The sequence below is a fragment of the Pararge aegeria genome, chromosome 3 (genome assembly GCF_905163445.1).
Source record: "Pararge aegeria chromosome 3, ilParAegt1.1, whole genome shotgun sequence".
Lineage (NCBI taxonomy): Eukaryota > Metazoa > Arthropoda > Insecta > Lepidoptera > Nymphalidae > Pararge > Pararge aegeria.
This window is the reverse complement of record NC_053182.1, coordinates 7,209,233-7,236,647: the sequence shown is the minus strand read 5'-3', so window position 1 is coordinate 7,236,647 and position 27,415 is coordinate 7,209,233. Positions and strand designations below refer to the sequence as shown.

General features: G+C 34.6%; 2 protein-coding genes across 3 annotated transcripts; one reads left to right on the top strand and one right to left on the bottom strand.

The window, feature by feature from the left end:
* Positions 1–410: 410 nt before the first annotated feature.
* On the top strand, positions 411–11,972 carry LOC120637209 (aspartate aminotransferase, mitochondrial). Its single transcript, XM_039908925.1, has 9 exons — positions 411–739; positions 2,204–2,360; positions 2,745–2,888; positions 3,995–4,201; positions 6,658–6,753; positions 7,336–7,486; positions 8,573–8,747; positions 10,023–10,173; positions 11,148–11,972. The coding sequence occupies exons 1-9, from the start codon at positions 642–644 to the stop codon at positions 11,268–11,270; spliced, it is 1,302 nt and encodes a 433-aa protein (XP_039764859.1). The 5' UTR covers positions 411–641; the 3' UTR covers positions 11,271–11,972.
* Positions 11,973–19,337: 7,365 nt separating this feature from the next.
* Positions 19,338–27,199, bottom strand: LOC120637210 (BRCA2-interacting transcriptional repressor EMSY). Of its 2 annotated transcripts, none has more exons than XM_039908926.1 (6): positions 27,052–27,199; positions 26,736–26,910; positions 23,200–23,497; positions 22,624–22,792; positions 20,655–22,550; positions 19,338–20,519 (listed from the first exon to the last, which is right to left on the bottom strand). In XM_039908926.1, the coding sequence occupies exons 1-6, from the start codon at positions 27,110–27,112 to the stop codon at positions 20,044–20,046; spliced, it is 3,075 nt and encodes a 1,024-aa protein (XP_039764860.1). In that variant the 5' UTR covers positions 27,113–27,199; the 3' UTR covers positions 19,338–20,043. The 2 variants fall into 2 exon arrangements, with proteins under 2 accessions (XP_039764860.1, XP_039764861.1); XM_039908927.1 differs by having other exon boundaries at positions 19,338–20,516.
* Between the last annotated feature and the right edge of the window lie 216 nt (positions 27,200–27,415).

Sequence of the window (27,415 nt, the reverse complement as noted above, 5' to 3'; positions counted from 1 at the left end):
ATAATACAGCGAGATTTTACACTTAAGCATTTTCGGCAAAATGAACCAGTTGTTTATTTATTCAAAAACTAATTTACAAAATTAATTAAAATTTGACACATCAAATATATATTTTTTAAAGTGAGATAAAAAAATAGTTTTTTAATCTCACTTTAAACTTTGTTTGTGCTCTTTTTAAAAAGTACTTCTCATCGAAAACCCATGTAAGAAATGGGGTATTAAATGTTAATTTAGCCCCCCCCCCCCCCCCCCCCCTCTCAAATTTAAATATAATTCTCTATCTTAGAAGTTATGACGCTCGTCAGACAGACATACGGACGGTCATGCAGATAAAAATACCTACCTAGTACTTTTCTTTATTAGATCTGAAAAAACCGTAATAAACGAACGAAGAAAACGGGCAACAGTACAGTACTTTTATTTTATAAAGTTATCATAGAAGTTTTAAAGAAGTTTAGAAAATCTAAACTTCACAATGTTTTACGTGTTTTAGGTAAAATTTAACTGAACAACTTGGCAACCCTAGCATATGTTTTTATCAGATTAAACTGAGTTCACATTAGTAGATACATAACTATTGTGTTATTTTTCGTCGTTTAGTTATAGTACCGGCTTGCATTTACTGTAAATTTGAAACTTGTATGATAATGGCGCAGGCTCTAAAGAAATTAACAGCGCAGGCTTTGAAAAACAACTATGCGGAGGCAGTAACCACGGGCATCGTTTCCAGAGCGAGTAGGTAATGTACCGGCACATTCGTTAATTTACGTAATAATTGCTGTTCTAGTACTCACCACTTTAGTTTATGTGTCAGTAGCCTTTACAAACGAATATGGTTTTCTACCTTAATAAGTTAAACCTATTCCATTACATAGATCTACCTTAATTTCATACTCCTAATCGAACTAGGTAAATTATTTTCAGGTTATTATTTTATGGCCTAAAATTTCATCCCCTTTTCCTCCCAGGCTATTTAAAAAATACGTCGAAAGTACTTCATTTAAAATCTATAGATAAGTAATAATTCTAGAATTTTTCAATATGGATCTAGATTTTCGTGAAACTCTTGCTCAGCGAACAAACAGACCTTTTTTTTGAACTAGTGTTTGGATTATTTTATGATAGCAGATAAGAATACACAGATACTCACATACAATACATACATACATACTCTTCTGATGAGTCTTGTACGAGGTGCCTAAGGAAATTAAACAGAGAACAGGTAGTAGTGCCCTCTTTTTGCTACTACTACCATCTAGTGTGATCACCAACACCTGTGTTAGTGTGATGATTATGGGCAAACCCATGGTTTAGTCCAGCAGTGGACTGTTATATGATCATTAGTTTCATAAGCCTAAACATAGTATTCAAATTCAAATTCATTCAAATTCATTTATTTCAAGTAGGCCTACTTTATAAGCACTTTTGAAACGTCAAGTATGTATGTTTGTAGTGACTCTACCACCGGTTTGGAAATCAGATTCCACCGAGAAGAGCCTGCAAGAAACTCAGTAGGTTGCTCTTTTCCAACATCAACATTTACAATCATTTTTCTATCTTGCGGGAGATGAGAGCGAGGCTGGCTGCTTCCAATCTACCTTGTCATTGATTCATTATTAACTAACCATAGCCAATAAGTAAGCTTCTCAGGACCCACTGACCCAAGTATATCCAACAGATTAATTGTAACATATTGTAGCTCTTAACACTGCATCTCAAACATCATAATTTAATTAGTAAATTTTTGCACTGCAGCACATTGCTTGCCTGAGTGAGTGAGTTTCTTCATACAAAATTTAGTTACATTACTGTGCACTAGCAATTATTGCTGTAACTATCATATTATGTCAATAAGTAATTATTCTAAATTGTGAACATAACACAAAAGTATATACATTAGAGTAGATTAGAGTAGAAAATATTGATATAACCTTGTCAATTAGTTAAGTGCATAACAGGTTGTTGTATGCAACTATAGTTGTATTTTAGAATAGTGTTCAGTTTTTTATCTCAACCTTTTTGATATGACTAAAAAAATCAATTTGCTGATAGTTTTCCTATTGATGGTAGATTTAGATTTGTTACATTAAATTTGCATTAATAAATCCTTGGCCTTGATTAAGGTTGTTGCCGAATGGCCCCCATTCTGCATTCATGTACTAATCAGAAAATATCCTGTTTATTAAGTTTATTTATTTTTTAGCACTTGGTGGAGTAATGTGCCTATGGGACCACCAGATGTCATTCTTGGTATAACAGAGGCATTTAAAAGAGACACAGATCCTAAAAAAGTCAACCTTGGTGTTGGAGCATACAGAGATGACCAAGGCAAACCCTTCATTTTGCCTTCAGTTGTAAAGGTATTTACCGAATAAATCTCTCATTCATCCAATAATTGTTAATTTCAACTAAACTCAATGTGATAAAGTTCTTTTTAATTTATCAAATGAAAGCCAAGGCGCTTTTGGAACCCTTGTAGCTTTAGGTTTAAGTTGGCGGACAAAGTTATTGTCATTCCCTTACAATTATGTAAACATATATGTATGAAAGCTTCATAAGTGCCTGTGATAGGCCTACATGAATACAGAATTTTTGAATTTGGATTTGGTAATCAATATTTATTGTTTTAATTTTAAAATGTCTAGTCAACCATGCTATTGAGAATAAACTGCAATTTCAATTTAGTTTTAAAGTTTAGTGTATGGACTTTTAATTTATCTAGAAAAATGTATAAACCTTTGTAGGCAGAAGAAATCATTTCTAAAAAAGGATTGAATCACGAATATGCTCCAATTGGTGGTGAATCAGCATACACAGATGCAGTTGCCAAATTAGCGTTCGGAGAGGACAGCCCAATTCTGAAAAGCAAATCCAATTGTACTGTGCAGGTAACTATAATTTTTAATTGAATTTAAACTACTCGTATGAACATGCTAACATCCTGTGAGGGGTAGCAGTCACTTTATTAGATTAACAAATCTTGACCTCACAATAAATAACTATATCTATAGTATGTAGTAATGGCCTCATAGTTATGAATTCTTCATTTTCACACACCTCTCACTTTTCTAAGTTATGTGTGTTTTAAGCAACTAAAATGACACTTGCTTTAACAGTGCAAGAAAACATTGTGATGAAATTCTCCTTGATATTGTGTGAACTTATTAGAATAAGTAGTATATTTTTATTGGTTTTCAAGTAAAGTTGAATCTTGACTCAAATTGACAATCACGATTCTTTCACTTCCTCTGGCTTGATTTTCACAAATATTTTTTTATTTAAATTATAGTAAATTTATCTGTAACACAATATTATCGTTGCTAAAGGGTATTTGTGTTTGTTGATTCCTGGCGATAGAGTAATCTTGCCTCTAATCTACATGTTATAGTCAAAAATGTAATGATTAATCTTTATCTAACTAGGGTAGTATTAGCTAGGCTAGACCATGCCAAACACTCTGTTCATAGGACTTTTGGGGTATATACTTATCGTCATATTTAGACACAAAAGTCACTACGTCGTTTATCAAAAAAAAATATATAAACAAATGTTCCATGTTACCAAAGTGTCTATTGGAAATTTACTTATAATCCCAAATTGTTGGAATGACCTAAATTGTTTTATCATGAGTTAAGATGACGAAACTTATGACATTTATGACCCATACGTTGTACACTGTACAAGGTATGCTTCAAAGTGTTTTTTCCACCAATCCGCACTGGGCCAGTGTGGTGGACTACGGCCTAAACCCTTCTCATTTTGGTAGGAGACCAGTGCCCTATAGTGGGTCGGTAATGGGTTAATATGATGACGACTGAATGCCAGAGAGTATTCCATAATGTTCTCAATAGCGTGTGTTATAAACACTACCAGCCCACACTTGGCCAGCGTGGTGGACTACAAACTAAACCACTCTCTGAAAGAACACCTGTAACGGGTTGATAATGACGCTGTGTCGAGATTTTACGCTTTAACGATACCATTTTACTCGTAGACATTGTCCGGTACTGGTGCATTGCGGCTCGGACTGGAGTTCGTATCGAAACACTACGCCAAGAACAAGGAGATCTGGTTATCAACACCCACATGGGGCAACCACCCCCAGATCTGCAACACCCTTAATTTACCACACAAAAAGTACCGCTACTTCGACGCCAAGACCAACGGCTTCGATCTGAAAGGAGCTCTTGAGGATATCAGTGTAAGTAAAGAATAACGAGAAGTTTTCTCATTTGGAATCCCTACTTACAGTTTTGTTACTAAAATCCTGTAGCTAATCAAGAATCCACTATTTTAAACTATGTTTTTTCGTCATATATTTTAAACTTTATTCATTCAAGAAAGTCTGAGGACTTTTTTTCTCGATAATTTCCAGTATATTTGTAGTGATTAAACAACATCAAAACAACCCATGAAATAAGGTTTAGTAACTGATGCATTTTATATCTTCGATCTTTTATTATGACCTTTTCGTACTGTGGCTCGGTCCATACTTTGTATCTTTAAAAGTTATTGCCATAGATTATTAGTAGTTTGCCAGTAGTTTTTAATGTTTGAATGTTATTTTATACATTTTGAATAGATATTTTCATAAAATCACCTACTAAAATTCGAAACATTCTTGCGTTTTAAAACTACGAATCTATTTTTTGACACAAACGTTCACGTAGCTACGTAATGAGCACTAGCCGCCGCCAAGTCGAAACTATTCTCCTAACTCCAATAAATTCCTGAATTATCTTCCCCACAAATGTAAACTGCTGCATACTGAATAAATTAATATTGGGTACAATGATGTCCATAATTATTTATTTAAATATTTCTTTAATCTATCATTTGTACAGCACCTAAATGCTAATCATTCCTATATAAAAGTGTTTATTGGCATCCAATTCACATTTACACTTTAATATGATAAGCACAAATAGCATTTCGCACTCCTAGTTACGACACTCGCGCTCCAGTAGATAATGATAAGAATATATTTGACGTAATAAATGTATAACGTAATAATCTATTATGATTGATAGTAGGTCGCGGTCACGGTAAACGTATCACGCGATAAGCTATTAAAGTATAGTATAGCCATGGAAATTAGCTTTCCATAGCAACTGCGGGAAGCTATCCGACATATCCAATTGCCACAGAATGAAGAAAATACAGAAACCGTGTACACTAATACTTGAGCATCAAAAACCACTCCACTTTAGAGTTGTTTCTCGAACAAACGGTTGGTCACTTCATACCATTAAGCAGCTGAAAGGAGTTGCTTTACCTCTAATTTTCTAAACGTTTACTATAAAATGGAAAGTTTGTGGGCTAGCAACATTCCGCGTGTGTAAAATGAGACTCTGTGCCAATTACTTATATCTGAACACACGGTGAAGATCATGCTTGGGACTGAATTCTTAACTCAGATATCGCATAGCTATTTCAAAAAGTTGTAATTGCGTTTGTGTGTCACATATATTATTTAATATTATTATATTTGATAAGCATAAAATGCTTAGAGATGGCTCAATAACTGGTAATTGGTATGAATCAGAGCAACATAAAGCACAAATTGTTTCTGCATTACCGCAGAATAGTTGCACACTTTTGATTTTTACGAAACCGACATCTCAACAATCAAAAAAAATGCACTGGGTACTGCATGCATTACCACGCCACTTGCATTCGATTGGAATTCCTTTGTTTTCTGAACTTACCTAAACGACAAATATCCCGGTTTTTAAGCACAACAGTCTGAGGCGGTCCACCTAAAGACCACAAGATATACAAAGTATAGTGCATCAAAGCGTACCTTATTAGATAATTGCAGTAAATACTTAAGCAAAATAAAAAGGAATTATTTATCACTTGATTGAAGGAAAACATGAGGACACCTGCATGCCTGAGAGTTCTCCATAATGTTCTCAAAGGCGTGTGAAGTCTACCAATCCACACTTGGCAAGGATGGTGAACCCAACGGACTGTAGTTGGCCGGGAATGTGTTAACGATGATAATTAGAATGATTTTTTGTCGGTTAAATTTTTATCGTTATCAGTATTCCTGAGAGCTCCCATAATGTTAAATCTATTGCTATTTGTGTTTAATTTTCGTATTTCTTTTCTTAACCTTTTTTTTTTGTGTACCCCTAACCCTATGCTGTAACTTGTCTCCTGTTTTTGTGATAGGTTGCCTGCGGTAGAGATCGCTTGGTAGCGATAAGGCCGCCTATTGTACCTGCCTAATATTTGTAATTTTATTCTCCTTAAACTTTTTATTATGGATTGGTGTACAATAAAGTGTATTAAATAAATGTACTAAAAGGCCTGTAAAGTCCACCTATCGGCACTTGGCATTGGCAAGGTTGGGAACTTCCCAACCTTTGCCAATAGATCCCAATGGGAACTCTACAGCTTGTATTTGGCTACAAAGAAAGTTAAGAATTATTAAAAGCCTACCCCACAGTTTTTATAACTAGGACTGAAGATTTTCTTCATTTTATATCATCTGCATACCATGTGCGTATCCTCTATGCACGCCACTGATGGACGGTAATCTTTTTTTTCCGTATAATTTTTATTTGTTACCAGTATTCCTATTGAGTATCCCGTGAGATTTACGAAAATACAGCATTTTTAAACGAACGATGATTTCTTTATTTATTCTAGAAAATTCCAGAAGGTTCGATCATTTTGCTGCATGCGTGCGCCCATAACCCCACTGGTGTAGACCCTAGGCCCGAAGAATGGAAACAGCTCTCCGAGGTAACGATACAATTACAATTGAAAAAAAAAAGATTTGATGATTCATTGATACTTTGTTGATTACAATATAGTTCAGTAGACTAGTTGTCGCCGGCGACTTCATATGCGTGCATGTTTTAAGGTGTATAAATATGTCATTCTCTGACCCCTAAACTACAACTATGCAAGTAAACATGTCGATATCTTGCTCTGTGATAAACAAAAACGAATTTATCCCTCGGGAACCGTACATATTTCCGGGATAAAAAGTAGCCTATGTGCCAGACAATAGTCAAAGTGAAATATTTCTTTATTAAAATAGAAACATAGATGATACTTTTGATGCCTACATTACGTAAAAAACGTACGATGGAATAAAAAAAAAATGTACATAGTAGTGCAATGTATCACTTTTAAATTTCATCCAGATCCGTTCAGTTTGTGCGTTTGCTATGTTTAAAGGATGGTATTAATTCCATTAACTTTTAGGTGCGCCATAACTTTGATTTGTTAATTATTCCTAAATAGAACCTATTTCGCCACGTTATTAAAAGGGTTAACAGTCAATGCAACAGTTTTAATGTTTTATTGTCATAAACGTAGGTAATCAAACAAAGGAAACTGCTGCCGTTCATCGACATGGCGTACCAGGGCTTCGCGACGGGCAGCGTGGACAACGACGCCTTCGCCGTCCGCCAGTTCGCCGACGACGGCCACCAGTTTATTCTCGCGCAGAGCTTCGCCAAGAACATGGGTATGTGCACAGAATTAAGAACGTACAGAAGCCGTGTACACAAATAATATTGAAGCTTCAAAAACCGCTCCACTTTAGAATGGTTCCTCGAGCAAACGGTCTGTCACTTCAAACCATTTAGCAGTTTAAAGTGATTATTACCTCTCATGTTCTAAGCGATCACCATAAAATGGGAAAGTGGGAAAAAAATTGTGAGCTAGCAACATTCCGCGAGTGTAAAGTGTGACCAGCGCGGGGAGTTATCACTGTTTTTGGGCACAATTCATGTAAACAATAATGGCTGAATGAGGATTCTGAATGTTTTAATTCAATGGGTATGTGCTATATGCCATGCGTATTAAAAAGGCGACTTTTTAAAAATATTGGATTGAAGCATGCCCTCCATGATATAATATGAAAGGTGAAACAGCTAGTATGTAAAACAATTAAAAAGGCGCTATAAAAATAAGTTTAATTAGTCTACTCCGCGAGATGTTGACTTGAATAAATGTTAAGAACTTAGTGACTGTAATTTTTAAACCTTAATTTTTATAGCGACTTTGTAATCGTTTTATATACTAGCTGTTGCACCTTCGTGTGCGTTAATTATGTTGTTTTTAACAAATCCCTTTGGAACGTTTGTTTTTCAGGGATAGCAAGTAGCCTATGTTACTATACGTTCTTTCAACGAACTAAGATAAAAATCTAATTGATTGGTTGCTTAGTTAGGTTGTGAAGGAAGGCAAACAAATAATATGGTAGTAAGGTCAAGTCTTGGCCGCCATACATTTTATAAGAGTTAAGTTCATACATTTTTTACGAGATTCCCCCTTGCTCCCCCCTTGGGTACGGGTCTCCTCCCACAATAAGGGGGGGGGGGGGGGAATAAGTCCTATATTCCACAACAAGTCCCTTTCTGACATTCTCACCTGCTGCTTGGTGATGTTGCAGTCCAAAATGGTAGCGGCTTGTCTGTTAGGACTATGGCTTTTACATTAATACCATACCCGTAATCGGTTTCTACGCTACATCCCATTAGCGCTTAGCGGCTAGTCTTTCTCGGCATCATTACATAAAGAATTATACTAATATGATTTTATATCGCAGGTCTGTATGGAGAGCGTGCGGGCGCGCTGACGTTGTTGTGCGGCGACGCGGAATCAGCTGCGAAGATCATGTCGCAAATGAAGATTATGATCCGCACCATGTACTCCAACCCGCCGCTTTACGGCGCCAGGCTTGTAACAGAGATCCTCACCAACCCGCAGCTCAAACAGCAGTGGTGAGTTCTGTAGCCTCACTACAGTTGCTCGCTGGCTACCAAGGAATCGCTTTCGCTTAACTAACTTTAAATCGTCTAAAGTAGAATGGACCTAATGTCACTCGTTTTAGCATCTCAAATCCTGTACTTCTAATTTTTGTTCTACAAACGTTCTGTCAAAAGTCAGACTCTCAAGGAAAATAGCTAAATTTGAGCTATAATGCACTGTATATAAGATCGATTTTCGTACTCGAAAACGATTTCTTCGATTGTGTGCAAATCTTGAACTTCCCTTCTACTTATGCCCGTTTTCACTAAAGACGGAAAAGGCAATGCAACTAGGTAGGTGAATAACGCTTATTAAAGAAGTTTCATAGGCATACATTTTAATCCATTTTCACTTTGCGACTCATATAAGCCAACTTTTCTATGGTTCTTCATATACACACACACGTCACAAGGTGTGGTCTATTGTGTTTGTATTATAATTTTTTAATTTTTCGTAGAAAAAAACAAATTAAACAAAATTTTATTTCAAAAACTATTAGCGTTTTGGTTTACCAGATAAGTTTCAGAGACAGTAAATTGTACCTCTAAAGTATTATTTCAGTGTTTATTTACACGTTGTAAAAACGTAATTTTGTACCGCTTCAACTTAGAAAACCTCTGCGTATATCAAGTGTTTCGTGATTTCAAACTATCAGTGGCTAAGTTTTTTGTTATCAAAACAAAATTAATAATCTTTAGCTATGGAACGAGGACTTACTCTAATCCGTCTATGACGTTACGAGTGCAGCCATGACACCCGGCATGCATTTTAGTGGGAACTTTTTTTTCAAAAATATATTTTGCATTTTATGTCAACAAAACCTTTAATATCTGCAAAAATAAGATATTTTTAAACTGGACTTAATTTGGATATAGTAAAAACTTATGACGGCCGAGTGGAGCAGTGGGCAGCGACCCTGCTTTCTGAGTCGAAGGTCGTGGGTTCGATTCCAACAACCGGAAAATGTTTGTGTGATGAACATGAATATTTTTCAGTGTCTGGGTGTTTATCTGTATATTATAAATATTTATGTGCATTTTATTCATAAAAAAAATATTCATCTGCTATCTTAGTATCCATAACACATTACTTACTTTGGGGCTAGATGGCGATGTGTTTATTGTCGTAGTATATTTATTATTTACTTTCTAACGTGTCATTGTAGTTTTTCAAAATCCATCTAGGGTAGCATAGGAGGGTAAGATACTACTCCAGTTATTAATTTGTCATCATGTTATTATCCGTAGGTTGTCCGATGTGAAGCTGATGGCAGACCGTATCATCACCATGCGACAGAGGCTGCGAGCCGGTATCGAGGGTGCGGGCAACAAGCTGCCTTGGCAGCATGTCACCGACCAGATCGGCATGTTCTGCTTCACCGGCCTCAAGCCCGACCAGGTATAACCGCGATCTGAGTGCCAAGTCGTCGCCTTGAATCTCCAAATAAACTGAATTTGGACCAACCTTAATATAAATATATAAATAAATATACTACGACAATACACACACCGCCATCTAGTACCAAAGTAAGCGTAACTTGTGTTATGGGTACTAAGATAACTGATGAATATTTTTATGAATAATATACATAAATACTTATCATATACATATAAACACTCAGACACTGAAAAACATTAATGTTCATCACATAAACATTTTCCAGTTGTGGGAATAAAACCCACGGCCTTGGACTCAGAAAGCAACCAATCTGCCTTCGATATATATTAAGATTGGTAATATTTTTTATTCCACTACACGTTAGCCCTCGACTGCAATCGCGACTGGTGGTAAGTAATCAGTGGTGTGCATAGGAATTTGGACCACGGTAAGAATTAAGCAGTAAATTGTCGAAATCCCCTATGTTATATGAAAATGTAAGGTTAGGCAGCGCTTGTGTATATATGAAGTGCGCGCCACTCTAAGTAATTATGCAGGCGAAGATTGTAGCGGGCTTACCTGTTAGGGAGTATGGTAGTAATCCTAATCGGTTTCCATGCAACATCGCAACGCAACACTAAATCTCTTATCGGCGCGTGTTTGTCGGTAGGGTTGTCACTAGCGACCAGACCGGACCGGAGAAAATTCAGAAATTATAAATTCCATAATTGTCCCTGCCGGGAACCGAACCCAAAACTTCTTCTCGGGTCTTTGAAATAAAACTTTATGTTTAAACTAAACCAACATAATATATTTTTAACGCTTAATAAGTGCCTGCGATAGGCCTATACTTACTCAGGTTCCGGGGACGCTACTTTTGCATGGCAATATATTTTACAGGCCTAAAAATCCAAATTCAAAAATTATTTATTCATATAGATGAATAAAGAATTGTTGAATTTGAATTTAGAACAATGGAACATTTCCCATTTCAGGTTGAACGGCTCACCAAAGAGTTCCACATTTACCTGACGAAGGACGGCCGAATTTCCGTGGCGGGAATATCTTCTAACAACGTCGATTACGTCGCTGAAGCCATGCACAAAGTCACATCTTAAACGACATATCAAATGTATATAATTATACGCCTAAAGAGTGAAATAATATACAATAATTGTTTAAGAATATAGTAAATAACCGTAGATACAATTTTATACAAAGGTCCAAAAATTTAAAACGCATTGGCTATTACTAAGTACCATGTATAAAAAAAAGTATATTATTATTTATTCAATATATCTCCGTATATAACTTTGATTTAAGGGTAATTTGGTTTTTCTAAATAGCAACACCAAGTGCATTTATGATGTCAAGTTTGACGTTTACTGCCAAATGTTAAATATGGAAGGAGAGCTATTGAAATATTGTTTCAAATATTTTTCTAACCGTCTAAAACCGTTAAATTCTTCAATCGAAATACTTCATATATTGGCGCCCATCATTACTCAGTGCAATTAAATGTGTTACGTTTTAATTCACGCTACACGAACCATAGCTAGATACAAATAAAAAATGTTGTTTAGTTATCCATGTGCGTTAATTTTAAACGTATGAATTAGTTTAAGAATAACGAATTTCTTATTGGCTGCTGTTTTTTTATTGCTTTTATATTACGAAATTCAAGTCGTTACGGTCGACCGAAAAAAACCGTTTTATAAATGCTTACTCTTAAAACATTATCTAGCTGTTTTAAATTAACGATTATTTATTTGCCATTTGATATTGTATAATGTATTTGAATATAAATATAATGCTGTTCATGTTGTTTTTTTTTTATTTTTTAATACCTGAGTAAGTAAAGTACATTTTCTTTGTACCACATGTTGCTAAAAGACGCAATAAGAATATAAACACTACTTTTAAGTATAGCCACCGCGATTACAGAGAATATAAATACTACCACCACACCATACGGTTGGCTAATAAATGAATGTCAATAAATTCACCGTCTCTTAATATCGCCAACATAAAACGCGGGCCACACCTACTAACTAATGGTCCCGTCCTTGCTCTTCATCATAATTTCTAACGTCTGCGTGGTTTAGTGTGCCCTAAACATTCGTTCTAATGTTCAAAAAAGTGGTAAATTATTTTCGTTAGTTGTAATAAAAAAATGCATGTTAATTAACTGTTTATTTTCAATATAAGTAAATAAAATAAACTTAATGCGAAAACACAAATCGTAATAACACATTTGCGATGATTCTAAAACGAAACTAAAGTCTACGCAACTATTTACAGCTCACAAACAATGTTATCCTACATTTTAGAATTGATGCAGATCAATAATCAAAACTATTTCTAATAAATCTTTAATTTTATGTTACTTATTTCTAATTCATATGGTGGAGACCCAGTTTTTAACAATTTAATTAATTAAATAACAATCGTTATATTATTAGCCTGCATTGATTTATAAAATGTATCTTTAACATATTACTTAGTCTAACTTTATGTAAAACGTTCGTAAATATTAAGAGAAGGCGAAAATAAAGGTATCCAATTTGCGTCCGCGATGGCATGTAAATATGCGTCCAGGGAACAACATGAGCTGGCCTAAGCAAGTGCTGTGATTGGTTTTACAGGACGCAAATTCGCACGCCAATATAAACGCAAAGAGGACGTCAAAATCTGGCCTCCGCTTTACACATTTAAAAATGCGTTCAATAAAATTACTTATTTTTAAATTATTTACTATTGTACAAATAGTCTAACACATCGTTCAGCTGGCACCAGTCGATGATATATCAATATAAACAATATAACTATGTACAAAATTTGTCACATATTGAACATTAACTATATTCATGGCACTATTTCTTTAGAATGTAACGTTCATCTCCAATAATGTACCATTGCCACTTACCACAACAAACAAAACTTAAGTGTTTTTAATATTCATTTAACCGAAACAATTTAGTTATGAAGGAAATATTTTATTCTGTGACTGCTACTTTAGCTGTGATCTTTGTAAGAGTACGTAATGACACTGATATTAGGTACGACGTTAACCGGTCAGAACGCGCTGTCGAATAGTTTCTAAGCGAATATATATTTATACATTCGGATATTAACCGGTTAGTACGCGATGTATCAGGGCCTCTTGTTAGTTAAGATCGCCGCAGTTATTCAGCGTTCCGGTACAATGCCACGTAGAAATCAATCGGCGATACGGGTTTAATATAATTCCCACCTCCCTAGCAGGTTAGCCCGCTACCATCCTAAATTCATCTCTTTAATATCAGATGAGATTTCAGTCAGGGCTAAATTGTAGTCTAATGAAAAATTTAATTAATTCGAAGCTATGTGCTACCTAATGTAAAGAGTTTTATTTCCAGTGCCCTAATTTTAATGTCATGCATATGAACCAATCTCAATTTTTAATTTATAATTCTCATTTAATGCAAATGCGCTCTTTTGACGATACAAAATAACCAAAAACTTGTATTAAATGGAAACCAGATGAACAGATTTCGTTTTGGGTAATTGAACGCAGTAATTATTAGTTTTTTTGTAAACTTAATCAGCAACTGTTAAGTTTCTTGCTTATTCTCGCCAAGTAGAATAAACCTTCCGGTGGTAGAGTAACCACAAGCGCACATAGCTTTTAATCCGTTTTAAAGGCTCTACACTGTTATTATAACATTTTAACCAGTTTTATTGTTAACTTTATGATAGTTGGGTTGCCAAGTATAGCTAGCTATATAAACTTAAAAAAATAACCCCTATATTGCAATACAATCCGTATTAAGTAGCTAACTAAATATCTTATCAAAACAAATAATGCACCAATAAAATTTATTACGAAGGCATATGTACAATATTTTTCTATTACTTTAAAGTTTAACGGACTAAAGGTTTAATTAAGTAGTGAAAAGTATACTATTGCGACAGTACAGCTATCATATAGTAGGGCAAATACATAATTAATTTGGTCTCATTATAATTTGACATTTTGTAGCTCTAAAGATTCTTAAAAATTGCCGTTCAAACTATGACCTACTTTAACGTATAACTTATTTATTTATTCATAAAAAGTTAAATCCTTTGTTTAAGTCTTGGGCTATCGCGACATATTTAACTAAATAGTACGTCTCATCAATGAGCCCATAAAAGGTTTTGGTCGCGATACCGTTAGCTCACTTGTTTAGTTATACGATAAAGTAGTAACCCAACAAATAAAAACGGTAGCGTTTTTATTTGTTTGGTTACTAATAAGGCCAAGTATACATCGCCAATAGCAGATACTATGCGAGTGCATGAATAGAATATTAGACCGATAACGTAGCCCCCCTTTACGATCGTTGTTTGGCTGTCACGCCTCACGTAACGACTTCCCTTTTTTTAATACGGAAGTTATTTTATGATTGCTATACCGTGCTTTGGCTAGAATATTTCATACCAATAATGTCGAGAGGAGATGGACGAAATTAGGCCTGGTCAACCAAAACATTCTCAATTCAAATATACCTATAAATGGCTTTTTTAAAGGTAGGTTATACTTAAGGGTTTAATATTCGCGAAGAAACTTTCTCTAAACTTCGAGGATTGCAACGGGTGTTAGAAGATTCAAAACTTTTGCCAGGCGAATTTGACGTATGAAATGAAGTTGAGCTATATAAGGGCCAATTCAAAACAATAACAAAAAAAAATATATTTATTTAGAACCAAAAGACAAGCTGTGGAAACACAAATTATATACATAAGTACTTTCTCACTAGAAACTATTTCTTATTTAGGAAAAAAAGAAATAGACTGGCGCTTTACCTCATGGAGAGTAAAATGCGCTTATAAGATGTCTATACACTCTTGTTTTAAAGGTAGACAGGATGTTAGAATCTTTAATTTAGCATTTTATCAGTTACACAAAAACAAATTTTAATTTATATTCCTACGGGCAACAAAAATATATTAATAATACGGAATATTTCACGCGCGAAACAAGCACTTGATCAGATTAATTTTGACATCAAACGAACCTTTTAATAACCTATTTGAATTAAGAAACATTTGACTCGGTCTTAATAAAGAATTGACATTATAAGGCAGCTTTAGGTTTTATTCCTCGAGCCAAACTTTGCATGGAACGCCATTCATCTCATATATTGTACACATGATCTACAAACTAAACTATTATCCTAAGATTGTAGACCTAAAATAGCTCCATGCTTTTCACACTGGTGTTATTAGAAAAGAATGGCTTGATTTTCAGTCATGATAATTTTTGGTTCAGTTTTTCCACTACAGACTAAAATTGCCACCAACTTATCTGTGCATTGAATTTTCAGATAAACAGCTCTTTCATTTGAGTACAAAACAATCGTCTGCCTGTCTATGAACCCCAGTTTGTCTTTTCAGAGGTGCAGTACAAGAGAAGAGTTTCGGCTGTACGTATTTTGCCTTCTTAATTAAGGATACAGATAGTGCAATTGATTCGGATTTCGGCTGTAGACCAATAATGAAATGATAGTTTGCAAAGAGGGTTCGATTGTTTTAACCTTAGATAGATGGCGTGGCGCAATTCAGGGAATAGTTCAAGACTAACCACATAGTTTCAATAAACTTATATTAAATCAATTACTGAGCCATTTTCATTATAATAATTATCTGCATATTTGGATATATAGAAGCGCAGCTATTAGCTTCTGTAATAATTTTGTTGATAAATGCGAAATATTTGAAGCTTGACGGATATCACCATCACACACACTGATGATTTGTTGAAAGCGTTTGATTGCGTTCAACATGAATTGTTTTTTGGTCAGAAGAGTATAGAGTTTACTATTTAAAAAATATAATTCAAAAGAACACAAACGGTATTAATAGTTTAAGTAAAAACAAATAGGGGTCCCTGGGGGTTTTATATTGGGACCTTTTCCGTTTCTTATTAACATTAATAACTTTCTACTTAAGGATAATAACAGGATGGTACCGTTTGGTAAAGATACAACTCATTCGACATCCTGTTTTATGCCAAAATTGCAGGGTTGACTTTATAGTCAACTTATAAGGAACTTTGATAACAAAGTGACTACAAAAAACGTCGTTACGTGCAGAAAATGTTTTGCTTTTTGCTGCTTTACAGATAAGCTGGTCGCATCATAGTGTGTTATTTAGTTTGTTACTCAATATATAATTAGGGCTAAAAGATTGCTATACACAATATTTGAACTATAATATATTAAGTTCTATAAGACATAAATATATATTGCTTTTGTGCGTTATATTATAATATTTCAATTTAACATTTCGGGATAACTAATTGAAAATCTATATCGTCACAACACTTAATGAATAAACATAAATTAATAAAACTAAGATAATTGAACGCACAGTATATTTTCTTTACAACGAAACTAGGTACAAGGTTTAATTACTATTTCGTCAAAGCATTCGTAATAGACCATTGTTTCGACTAATATAGAGATTATGTAATTGTCTGCCTTAAGTTTAGTGCAACAGTTAATATACAATGGAAACATTGCAAATTTAACCCCTTTTTATTCTTAACATTTAAACCTATTCGGGTACTTTGTTTGTTTAAAATTTAGTCATATGATGATCGAAGATAAAAAATATACCGTGCGTTTTATGCATATAGGTACTATGATGAAATATATTTAGTATGTTCTTATAAAATCGGGACTATTTATATTGTGGTAAATTATGCCTGTTGAACCTTAAATATTACAATTAACTGTGGTCGAAGAGTTAGTGGGAATTCTAGAGAAAGCATGCGCCCGCATAAGCGGTAGAAACTGACAAGGTAAGGTATTAGCTGGGATATAAGCTTGAATTTGTCATTAAAAGTAATTCTCATGACAATCAAAAATAAGTAAAAACATAGATATACCTATGTTAAATTACAAAAAGTTGCGATATCATTTGGCGGCTTTTTATGTTTGCAGCAGATGTATGAAATTTAGACGTCTAAAAATATTAACATCATTATAATATTCTTGTTCGCAAAATGTTTTATTCCCGTTACAACAATTAATATAACAACTTACTTTAAATTGAGTAAGGCATCGGTTATTGCTCAGAGACCGCAGTATAACTTTGCAGTATACTACGCAGCGGACCAAACTTAAAACTACCAATTTGAAAGGACTCGTAAATTGTGTGTCTACGACGTTCCTTAAAAAATACGCATTGAGATTTTTAAGGACAAACGAATTCCTTAAAAGCCACGCACCGCACTGATGGCTACTCCAGTGTTAATAAAAAAGGGCGACGTGCGACGGTGACAACTTACCATTAGTTTGCTTGTTCGTCTACCCGCAATACATATATTTAAATCGACTAAAAAGCGTATTAACTTGCCAACTCCATACTAGATTGTTAACATCAATCTGCCATGCTTTAACTTGAAAGTACAGTGCAATGGAATATGTGGCATAAACTGGTTAAAAAGCAAACCACACGCCCTAATTTATTCTCATCGATCCAATCATTCTATATACTTCGCCAATTATATTACAAGCATGTTATTATAAATATAACTTTTTAAATAAGTCAAAAGATATGACTGAAATTCATCGTACAAAAATAGATAACACACACATTAATAATGTAAATTGAGCAATTCTAGCCAATCGTTTAGTATTCTTGGTTCAAAACACTGTATGTATATGAATCTCTAAATATTTTGCTTAAACCATAGATCAAAATCATTCCATATGCCAAAGCCTGAATATGCCTAGCCTGAAGCCACTGGGTAATGAGTAAGATCCCCCAATAATTCTACGTGCTAATTGTTATTGATATTTTCATAGTATATTTTGAATACTAATAATAATTAAAACCAAACTTACAACAACGAGTATACAACGTGCTTTGCACAACAATTAAGCGGTTCTAAATGTAAACAAACAATGAAACCTTACGTAAATTAATATTCAAGAAAAAACTAACTAAGCTTCGTATCTACTAGAGGCAACATCGGCTCGAGCCACAGCATCGCATGTTTAGACCCTGCCTCGACCGTAGGTGTCATCAAAGTGAGGAACTTTAAGGCATCTCGAGGCAAACTTTTGTCTCCTGTTGATTGGCGCTGTAAATGAGACACTGTAATACGAATGTCGATGGAACTAAAATTTGTATTACTAAAAACCCTTATATTATTAGTTCTCACGGTACAATATTTAAGCTGTCATTGGTATAGGGACAGCCAGTGTGTTAATTACTCTCAGAAGGATCTCTTTAGGCCATAGTCGGCCAAGCTGGCCAAGTGCGGATTAGTAATAGAAAAGAGTTTCGCGGTTGTCGCTTTTTTGGCGAGTTTAAAGGTGCCAAAGGCTATGGAAGACGCACATGTCGCCATAGGTTGCGCCTTATAATGGAGATCGACAATGTAAATGCTTCTGAGCATCACAATTTTGCTGGTAACTGGTCTCTACCGCCTTTTCTTGTCCGCAAATTATCTTTGACCATCTGCATCCGGTCGAGCAGCCACATTATATCTCGATTCTGTTCACGATTCTGTTCACGGCTAAAGATACGCGACTCTACTAAAACGCGATCCAAGAGGAATCCAAAATAGATTGACATAAAAAAAGAAAGCAGTGAACGTTTTTTCAGTATAAGGGAATATGTATGATTTTAATACTTGGCTCAAACACTTCCTTCACAGAAAGTAAGTTATTGTTTTGATATGTTCATTTCAGAAATATACGAATATTCCGAGTTTTAATGGAATATTATAATTTATTACAAAGCCTTTTAATCATTTAGAAGTTAAGTAAAATTTATAATTACTTGTTTGTATGAAGGACCAGAAAAAAAGTATCTACAATTAAAAACATGGAACATTAAAAAAAACTTTATATTACCATTGACCTAAATAAATTACTACTGCATTCCGGTATTTTTTATTTAACGCAACTTTAAATAATTATTACGATCAACAAAGAATTTGAATTACATCAAAAATATAATTAAAGCTGCAACTGACAAAATAGGAGTATTCCAAATTATCGAAAAACGATTTAATTTCAATTTAAGCCTCATTCTTATGATAATTTATCGTTAAAAAAATATACTTTTGTTACACAAAAAATCACTTTCGTACATACCGGTACATTCACAACTTACGAACTATCACAGACTACAGACAACAGAAAACATGTGTAATAATACTTTCAATGCAAACGCAACTAGTCCAATTGACTTTTGACAATCCCATCTGACACAATAAATTTACACCTGAAGTCAATAATCAATCTAATCCAAAAGTTTCAGTTCAAAATGTAATAGTAGAGCCAGCTTATAAACAAGGTTAAGTTTTATTCATCAGTGAGAAGTTATTGATATAGATTGATTATCAAGTTCAGATGTTAGTTGACCGCACATTACAAGACGAGCCGCAGAATTAAGTTAATTGTTTCAAAAAGAACGAATGATATTTTTGCATCAAATTCGCTCTAATAACCTCCAACACGGACGACGTGGAAAATGTATTGTCATTAAAACGAGCGGGTCGTCTGGTAATGTCACATTCTAAATCTGAGAAAACGACGATTTACGAGTGAACGTTAGGTTCGATCGAGGTTTCTGTAATTGGGTGAAAGCAATTTCTGCAACTAAAACATTCAAAAAAAGAACTCTAGTTAAGATCTATTACATTTTAAAGAAATATTTTACCAATTTGCCTTAATGGTAAGCGCACATTACAGCCGCGGCGGGCCGCATCGTATTGAAAACGTTATACCACAGTATTTTACGCTGCGGCCCGCTTTTGGTGTGCGATGGTCCATATTATAAACGTACTAAAATTATTGTAGGATGATTTTTGCAACGCAGACGCGGTCTGCCTCGGCCCTTAAAACTAGGTTATTGCTCGTTTTTATGTAAAGGCAAAGTTTGACTTACAGTTTGCGAGTCTGCTGAGTTGGCGGAGTCATCGCCCAGCAGCCGGCTGAGCTGGTCTGCCAGCACATCGCTTGGGCGCACCTCGCGCTTACTCTCTGCCGTGAACTCGTCGTCTCCCGCCATGAGACTCTCATCCAGATACGCGAACGAGTCCAAATTGATATCGGACGTCGTTATCGCCGTACTGTACACATCTATCCGTTTTTGTTGCGACCTCGCTTCCGCTACCTTCTCTGAAAGTTTCGCTCGGGCCTTGGATAGCGCTTCCGATTCGGATTTGTCGAATTTTATATCGCTATCCTTTACTTTAGAACATTTCGCTTTGATTGCGAACGACGAATCATTACTGGAAGAGCCCTCGTCTTGGAGCTGACTGAGGAGTGTCCTCGTTGTTCGGGATAGAGCACTTGAATTGCTATACCTTTCAAGGTTATCTACTGAAAAAAAAAATGGAAGCATATAAAAAATTTAAAAAAAAAACAGTCCATAAATTTTTCCGTTAACCTTGGTAAAATTATTATCAAAATGTTTTCTACACATGTATCAGTTGATCATCATGACTTCAAACTCACCTGTAGGTGTAACGCTCTGTATCCTCTCTGCAGGTAAGTGTGGGATCTTAGTCTTGTGGCTTTCTACGATGAATTCATTTTCACTATCGCTCGACATACCAAGATCTAAATGCAATGAATTCAATTTGTCGACATCTTTACTCTTTCCTGAGGTGTCCAAGTCCATCTCCCAGTCTGTGACGCTCGAACTATCTTTAATGTCAACGCCTTTGCTAAAACTAGATTTATCCTTTACACTTTTGTCTATTAAGCTTAAACTAGATTCCTCTAGATGCTCCATTTCCCGCAGACTAGTGGTAGAATCTAAGCTACTGGTGTTGCAAGTTTCAGGAGTTATTTGTGCTTCAAACAGCACCGGAGTGTCCTGTGTTATCTCTCGCATGGGACATGATTTATTTTGTTCAGCAATACACGGAGAATTTGTATTTCTGCTGTCTAATATCTCAGACATAGTAGTAGTTCGGGCGGTCTGCTCATTATTGAGCTCTAAAACTATAATATTTCCCGTCTTGGACGGATCTACTTGATCTGGTTTTGACGTTTGTAACAGCTTATTCACATTCTTACCCATTATTATTTTAGAAACATCATTACCATTCTTTGAAAACGTTAGCGTCTTACCTAAGGTAGCGCCTTTTTGTACGACTATTAGATTACCTTTAGTATTCACAGGTCTAACAATAGGGTTAGTAATTTTGGGAGTCGAAATAGTTGGTAGACCTTTAACCGGAACGATGTCAGCCATATTAGCAGTTTTTATTGGCTCTAATCCGACAATTTTTGGATTCGAAGGTATCGCGTTAACGATGGCCGGTTTCGATACACCAGTTATACCTGTCGGTTTTGTAAGTTGAGAATTCGATTGCGAAGTGACAGACACTAATTTCATAGCGGTGGGGACACCTTTGAAGTGAAATAATGGGACCTGGCCCTCTTTATTGGGTTTAGCCGGAACCACTACCATCTTCTGCCCCGACTTCGGATTCAAAACGAAAGTCTTAGCAGAAACTTTGAGGTCGGTGGCCGGTATACCCTTTGGGGTAAGGGCTTCCGATGTTTGGATGCTCCGATTCGATACGCTACTTATAGTCATTTGCGAGCTTTCTCTGCTCGGTGTGGTTATTGCCGAAGATGTGATTACAATTCTAGAATTCGTTAACCTGTTCTCTATTGACGCTTTAGACACGACGATCATTTTCTCCGGCGGCAGGACTGTGGAGCCAGGAGTTCGAGGTTTTGGTAGGGAGCCGATTACTTTGGTTGTTACAAGTTTTCCAGGCGTGCCTGCAGGTCTCTGAATTGTATTCGGAGAAGCGAGTAACGGTCGATTCGAAATGAGTTTTATATCGTCGGTGGGCTTTTGTATAACTTTGAATTCGGACATTTGTATTTTTTTATCAGTGGTGATTTCACCACGCTTTTTGATTATTAGATGGCATGGCTTTCCACTGACGACCTGTTTGGAGGGATGTGCGGCCTGCGCCTGCAGCGTGGGTGCGTCGTCGGGCACGCTATCGGCCAACTCGTGCGGCGCGGTGGCGGGCTGTGATAACAGGTGCATGGTAGGGGACTCCGTAACCATGCCGGGTGAAGACAACACATTTGGTTTCACTTCGTCTGCGTAGTCAGCCTTCGTTTTGCCACCTAGTATAGATTGTGCGTAGCTCGCCTGAAAAGATCCCGGCGGTCCCGAGTAATCGACCTGTAAGGATCCGGGGTACTGCTTACTGGGCGATAGAGGGGGCTCTTGATTTTTCTTTTGTGCTTTGGAAGCGACTTTCTGTTTTTGTGGGCGTTGTTTATGTAAAGCGCGCGGGGCGTGCGGCTGGCTCGATTTACTAGTTGAAACTTTACTCACTTGATTGTAAGAATGTTTGGAGTGACCAGTTGCTTTACCTGCAAAGTAAAGATGCGAATTAATATATGAAAAAATAAATTAATATATTTTTTAATATTAATTTATACATACTTGTTGCTGGCTGTGAAAAGCGTGAATACACTTGTGATAAATTCAGATGCTTTTGATTTGTATTGACTGGTATGTTTCTCATATTTTTGATAGGAGGTGGTGCATCCTCTGGCATGGCTCCACTCTCAGGGATTTTTCTTTTGCGACAAATCAGTTCTGTTTCCCAAATCTATATATAGAATTTTTTTATTAGCTGTTTAATACGAATCAAATAATACGTAATATATTTACAAAATTCATACTTTATAAAATAAAGTATGACAAAGTATGAATTACAGATACAAAAATCTGGTGCCAGAAAAGCTGATTTTTAGCGCAAAAATTCAGCCTGGCTGACAAAAGTTCTTGGCACCATTCCATGCGGGCACGACCATTACAATAATGAGTTTATTTGCAAATTTTGTTGTTAAATTATCAAAAATATGTATATATATATATATATATATTTTCTGATACAAAAAAATGGTGTTTTATACTCTTTTGTGTGTTAACCTCTCAGATCCCGAAATTAACTTAATAATAATAAATTAATTTAACAATAACATTTAGTTAGTTGACTTTAATTAATAAACTTACAGTTGTTGTATGATCTTCCATTGCAATAGGAGGATACAACATTTCGTCCATAACTTCACTTGAAATGCCTTCGGCAGTGCTGACTTCGGGTTCAGGCATTTCTTCCTCATTTGACTTGGGAGCAATTAATTTTTCGCTTTCCACTCTATTTTTAATCTCCTTGTTTTCGGCGGCAACTGCTTCTGCAGCTTTATCAGCTAATTCTGTATACATGGTCTGTGCGATACCGCGTGGCATCAGAGGCACCCGCCTCCGCCCTTCGCTGATCCATCCTAGAGCTGTGTTAGAACCAACCAACCTAGAAAATATTTAATATGTAACATAATGTACTCCTCTGAGCATTTAGGTGAATAACATAACTTAAACAATGTAATATGTCTTATAATTTAAATATGAATTCAAAATATCGACAACATTAAATACAAATTATACCAATATGTTTTATGCACTTTGGGTAATATTCACTTTCTTATGTGTATGTTTTCTAGTGATTTAGAGTTGTCACCACCTCTCCTTTTCCTGAAGGTGTGGTACGAGGCGACTAAGGGAATTTAACTGAAAATGGGGAGCAGGGTTGTCTGCTCTTCAACTATTGTCTACTGTGATTACCAACTTGTCTGCCTTGTGTGGTGATTATAGGCAAATCCTCCCGTTGGGACTCTTAGTCCAGCAGTGGACTGTATAATATAATCTAACCATCATCATTTGTTTATTAGATGATATTTTAAGGTTTATATTGTATAATTATATTTTTTTTAAATGACATAAGATTATTTGAAAAAAAAATTGCTAGCTTTACTTTTAAATCTATTAATTATTAAAATTTAATTTACTATTATATAATTTCAAAAGTTAACTACCTACTTAGGCATAAAATGGGTTGTTAATGATTTAGATTTAAACTCTGTGTTGTGTGTTTATGACTTATTTTATTAAAAGTAAAACACAAACAATTTTATTTATTTAATGTAATATCTATGGGCCTAGCATACTGTGACAAAATTATGTCTGCCCATTATATTGTCCATCTCTTTAAAAAAATATGACAGGTAGCGATACCTATCTTGTGGCAGACATGATAGACCTGCTGGCCTTTTAACTCTCTCTGGTACCTTTACTTGTTGTTTAATAAAAAATAAATTTACAGTTTCACTCATATTGTTTGATTTTTTGTAGACATGTTTCTTGGTAAATATAGACTTTATTAAATTGTTATCAATACTTTAGATTCAATATGTATGTTTAATGTTAGTTTTAAATAATATTCAGTAAAAAATTGATACACATTGTGTATGTAATGAAAGCATCAAAATTTTTCTAATAAGCACTAATGAAATATTCAAAAGAAATATTTGACTTTGACTTTGATACTTTAACTTTGGAAACTTAACACTTCATAAGGTGTTTTCTTTAAAAAAATATGTATTGATTTGGGCCATTGAATCATACATGGTTTTTTCTTAAAAAAATTATTGATTTGAGCCATTGATTAATACATGTTATTCCCCTGGCTGCTATTTAGATTTAAAAAAAAACAAACTGCAACCATAAAATGCATAAATATATTTAGGTGTCAGTTTGTAATCACAAAATAACAGATTAACCTGTATAAAATACGATTTTTAGAATTTTTATCTTTCACAGGTAGAGGATTACAGTGTGTACCATGTTTTTTCAAGTTACAGATATTAAAATGTAAAATGTTAGGTTTCTTTTAGGATTTTGGTAATGCTTAGCAAATACCAAATTTACCAATACTTCCATTACTGCCTAATTTTGTCCTAGTGTATTTTTAAAGTAAAGTGTATTTTTCATAGATATTATTTTTGTAGGAATAACATTTTATTTTCTATCATTATACATTTTTATGCACAAGATAATAAAAATCAGTTTAAGTCCTATAAAAAAGACATTTGAAATGTTAGAAGTCAAAATACTTTTAAGTATTTTAAAGATTACTGACTTTTTGCTGTTAAAGAATTGAATAGAAAATGATTTTTTTTTGTGATGGCATGAATTCACAGTGCATTTGAATGCTATTTTACTCTGATGCTACCAAATTTATACAACAGCATTTGTTCATGTTGTTCATGTTATTTGACAGCCGATTGGCGCAGTTTGCAGCAACCCTGCTTTCTGAGTCCAAGGCTGTGGGTTTGATTCCCACTACTGGAAAATGTTTATGTGATGAGCATGAATGTTTTTTAGTGTCTGGGTGTTTGTATGTATTCTCTAAGTATTAATGTATATTATTTATAAAAGATATTCATTAGTCATCTTAGTACCCTTAACACAAGCTACGTTTAAATTGGGACTAGATAGCGATGAGTGTATTGTTGTAGTATATTCATTTGTATATTTATTTATTCAAGGTGGTTAAAACTATGTAATTAAGTTAGTGAAATTCTAAATCATAGTTTCATTGTGCCTTAGGTACATAATTCTTATTTTTCACCCTAGTATAAATTTAATATGTTTCAACCACAATCTTTCTGGTTTCACAAGTTTTAAACAAAAGGCTGCAAGTTTTTACATAATTTTACAAGAGTTCTTCACTTGGTGGCAAGAGGGATGTAGTCTAAAATGGTAGCAGGCTAGACTATTATTTTTTTCTGGACATAATATTTTCTGAATGATTTAATTCAAATAAATAACATAGATACCAAAAACTAGCATGTTAGAAAACAATAAAAATATGTGAGTTTGATGTCTTGATTATTAGAAACAACTTTTTAAATTGTAGGAAATTTTTCATCCTTAATGATTTTATTTTTAGACAATTTTTCTAATCTATGTATTTTCTAAGTATTTATGTATATACAATTCATAAAAATATTCATCAGTCATCTTAGTACCCATAACACAAGCTACGCTTACTTTGGGGCTAGGTGGCGATGTGTATTGTTGTAGTATATTTATTTATTTATTTAATTTTTCTAATAATAATCAAAAGTAAGTATTTTAGTAAAAGTTTAATTAACAGTTACAATTTTTAAAAATACTGCCTTCTGTAGGTATAATACTATTTGTCTGGAATAAAAAAAATCCTAGAGATGCATTTTTCCAGAACATTTCCATGTTGAATATTAGCAAGAAGTATGATTATAATATTAGTGGTTCAAAATTTCAGTTAGCTCAACCTTTTTGTCAAATTGCCTAAATGTAGGTTATCTGTCAAATTTAACTTTAAATAAACATGCAATTGTAAATGAATGGCTTCTAAAAACTCCTTGACTACTTATTTGTTTATAACCTAATATGTGTTAATTTATGAGATTCTCAATATTGTATCAGATATGGCAAACTTTCAATTCAAACATCTATATGGCCAAGACAAAATAAGATATATACATTATACACATAATTATAAATCCCATTAGAAATGTTTTTTAAACTCTTTGGAAACAATTATGAGCAGTCCACAGGTATAAAACATACTGGTATGGATAGGATTCAGCCATCTTAAAGTTAGTTGTGGTCCACTACTGTTTAAAAATAAATGTTGAGCTCAATGCAATATCATGTTGTAAGCTTACTGTTCTGCAATTGTAGCTAGGAGCTCGTCATTAGACACGCGACGCGCCTCGGCGTTGTGACGATCGCTGCTTATATGTAAAACAGCGCGTAGTTCCTCAAGCAACTTTTTTCTGTTGTCTTCTAATTCCCCTTGTGCTCTGAACACAGTCATCATACTCGAGTAGGCTTCTAATTCTATAAGTAAACAAAGCATTAATGAATATAAGACATAAATACAGTCACAAATCACAATATAACAAGTTGCAGCGATCTAAGCATTGTTGAAGAAAACCATAGGAGGGAAAACGAATGCCATTTATAAAACTAAATATATACCGAGTCTTCTAAGCGTCCGTCGACATTCGTCGCGTGTCATATTAAGAAGCATAGGCCACATGTTTGAACCTTAATCCATTACACTCATAAAATTGCATTAAATTTAATGATTTTAACCATATTTTTATAAAATAATCTACTGGCAAATATCCATACTGTTTACTTCAAACTAGGGATACCGATTCAAGTAAATACAAGTACTCTCTCGATACTTTTATATCGATTGTACTCGATATCGAATGCAAAGAATCGATAAACTAAGTTTGAATGCATTTAAACCTAAGTATTAATTAAAAAAAAAATTATAACATTTTATTTCTACTTAATAAGAATACGGTTTCGGTTTAAGTAAATCAAAATTCTG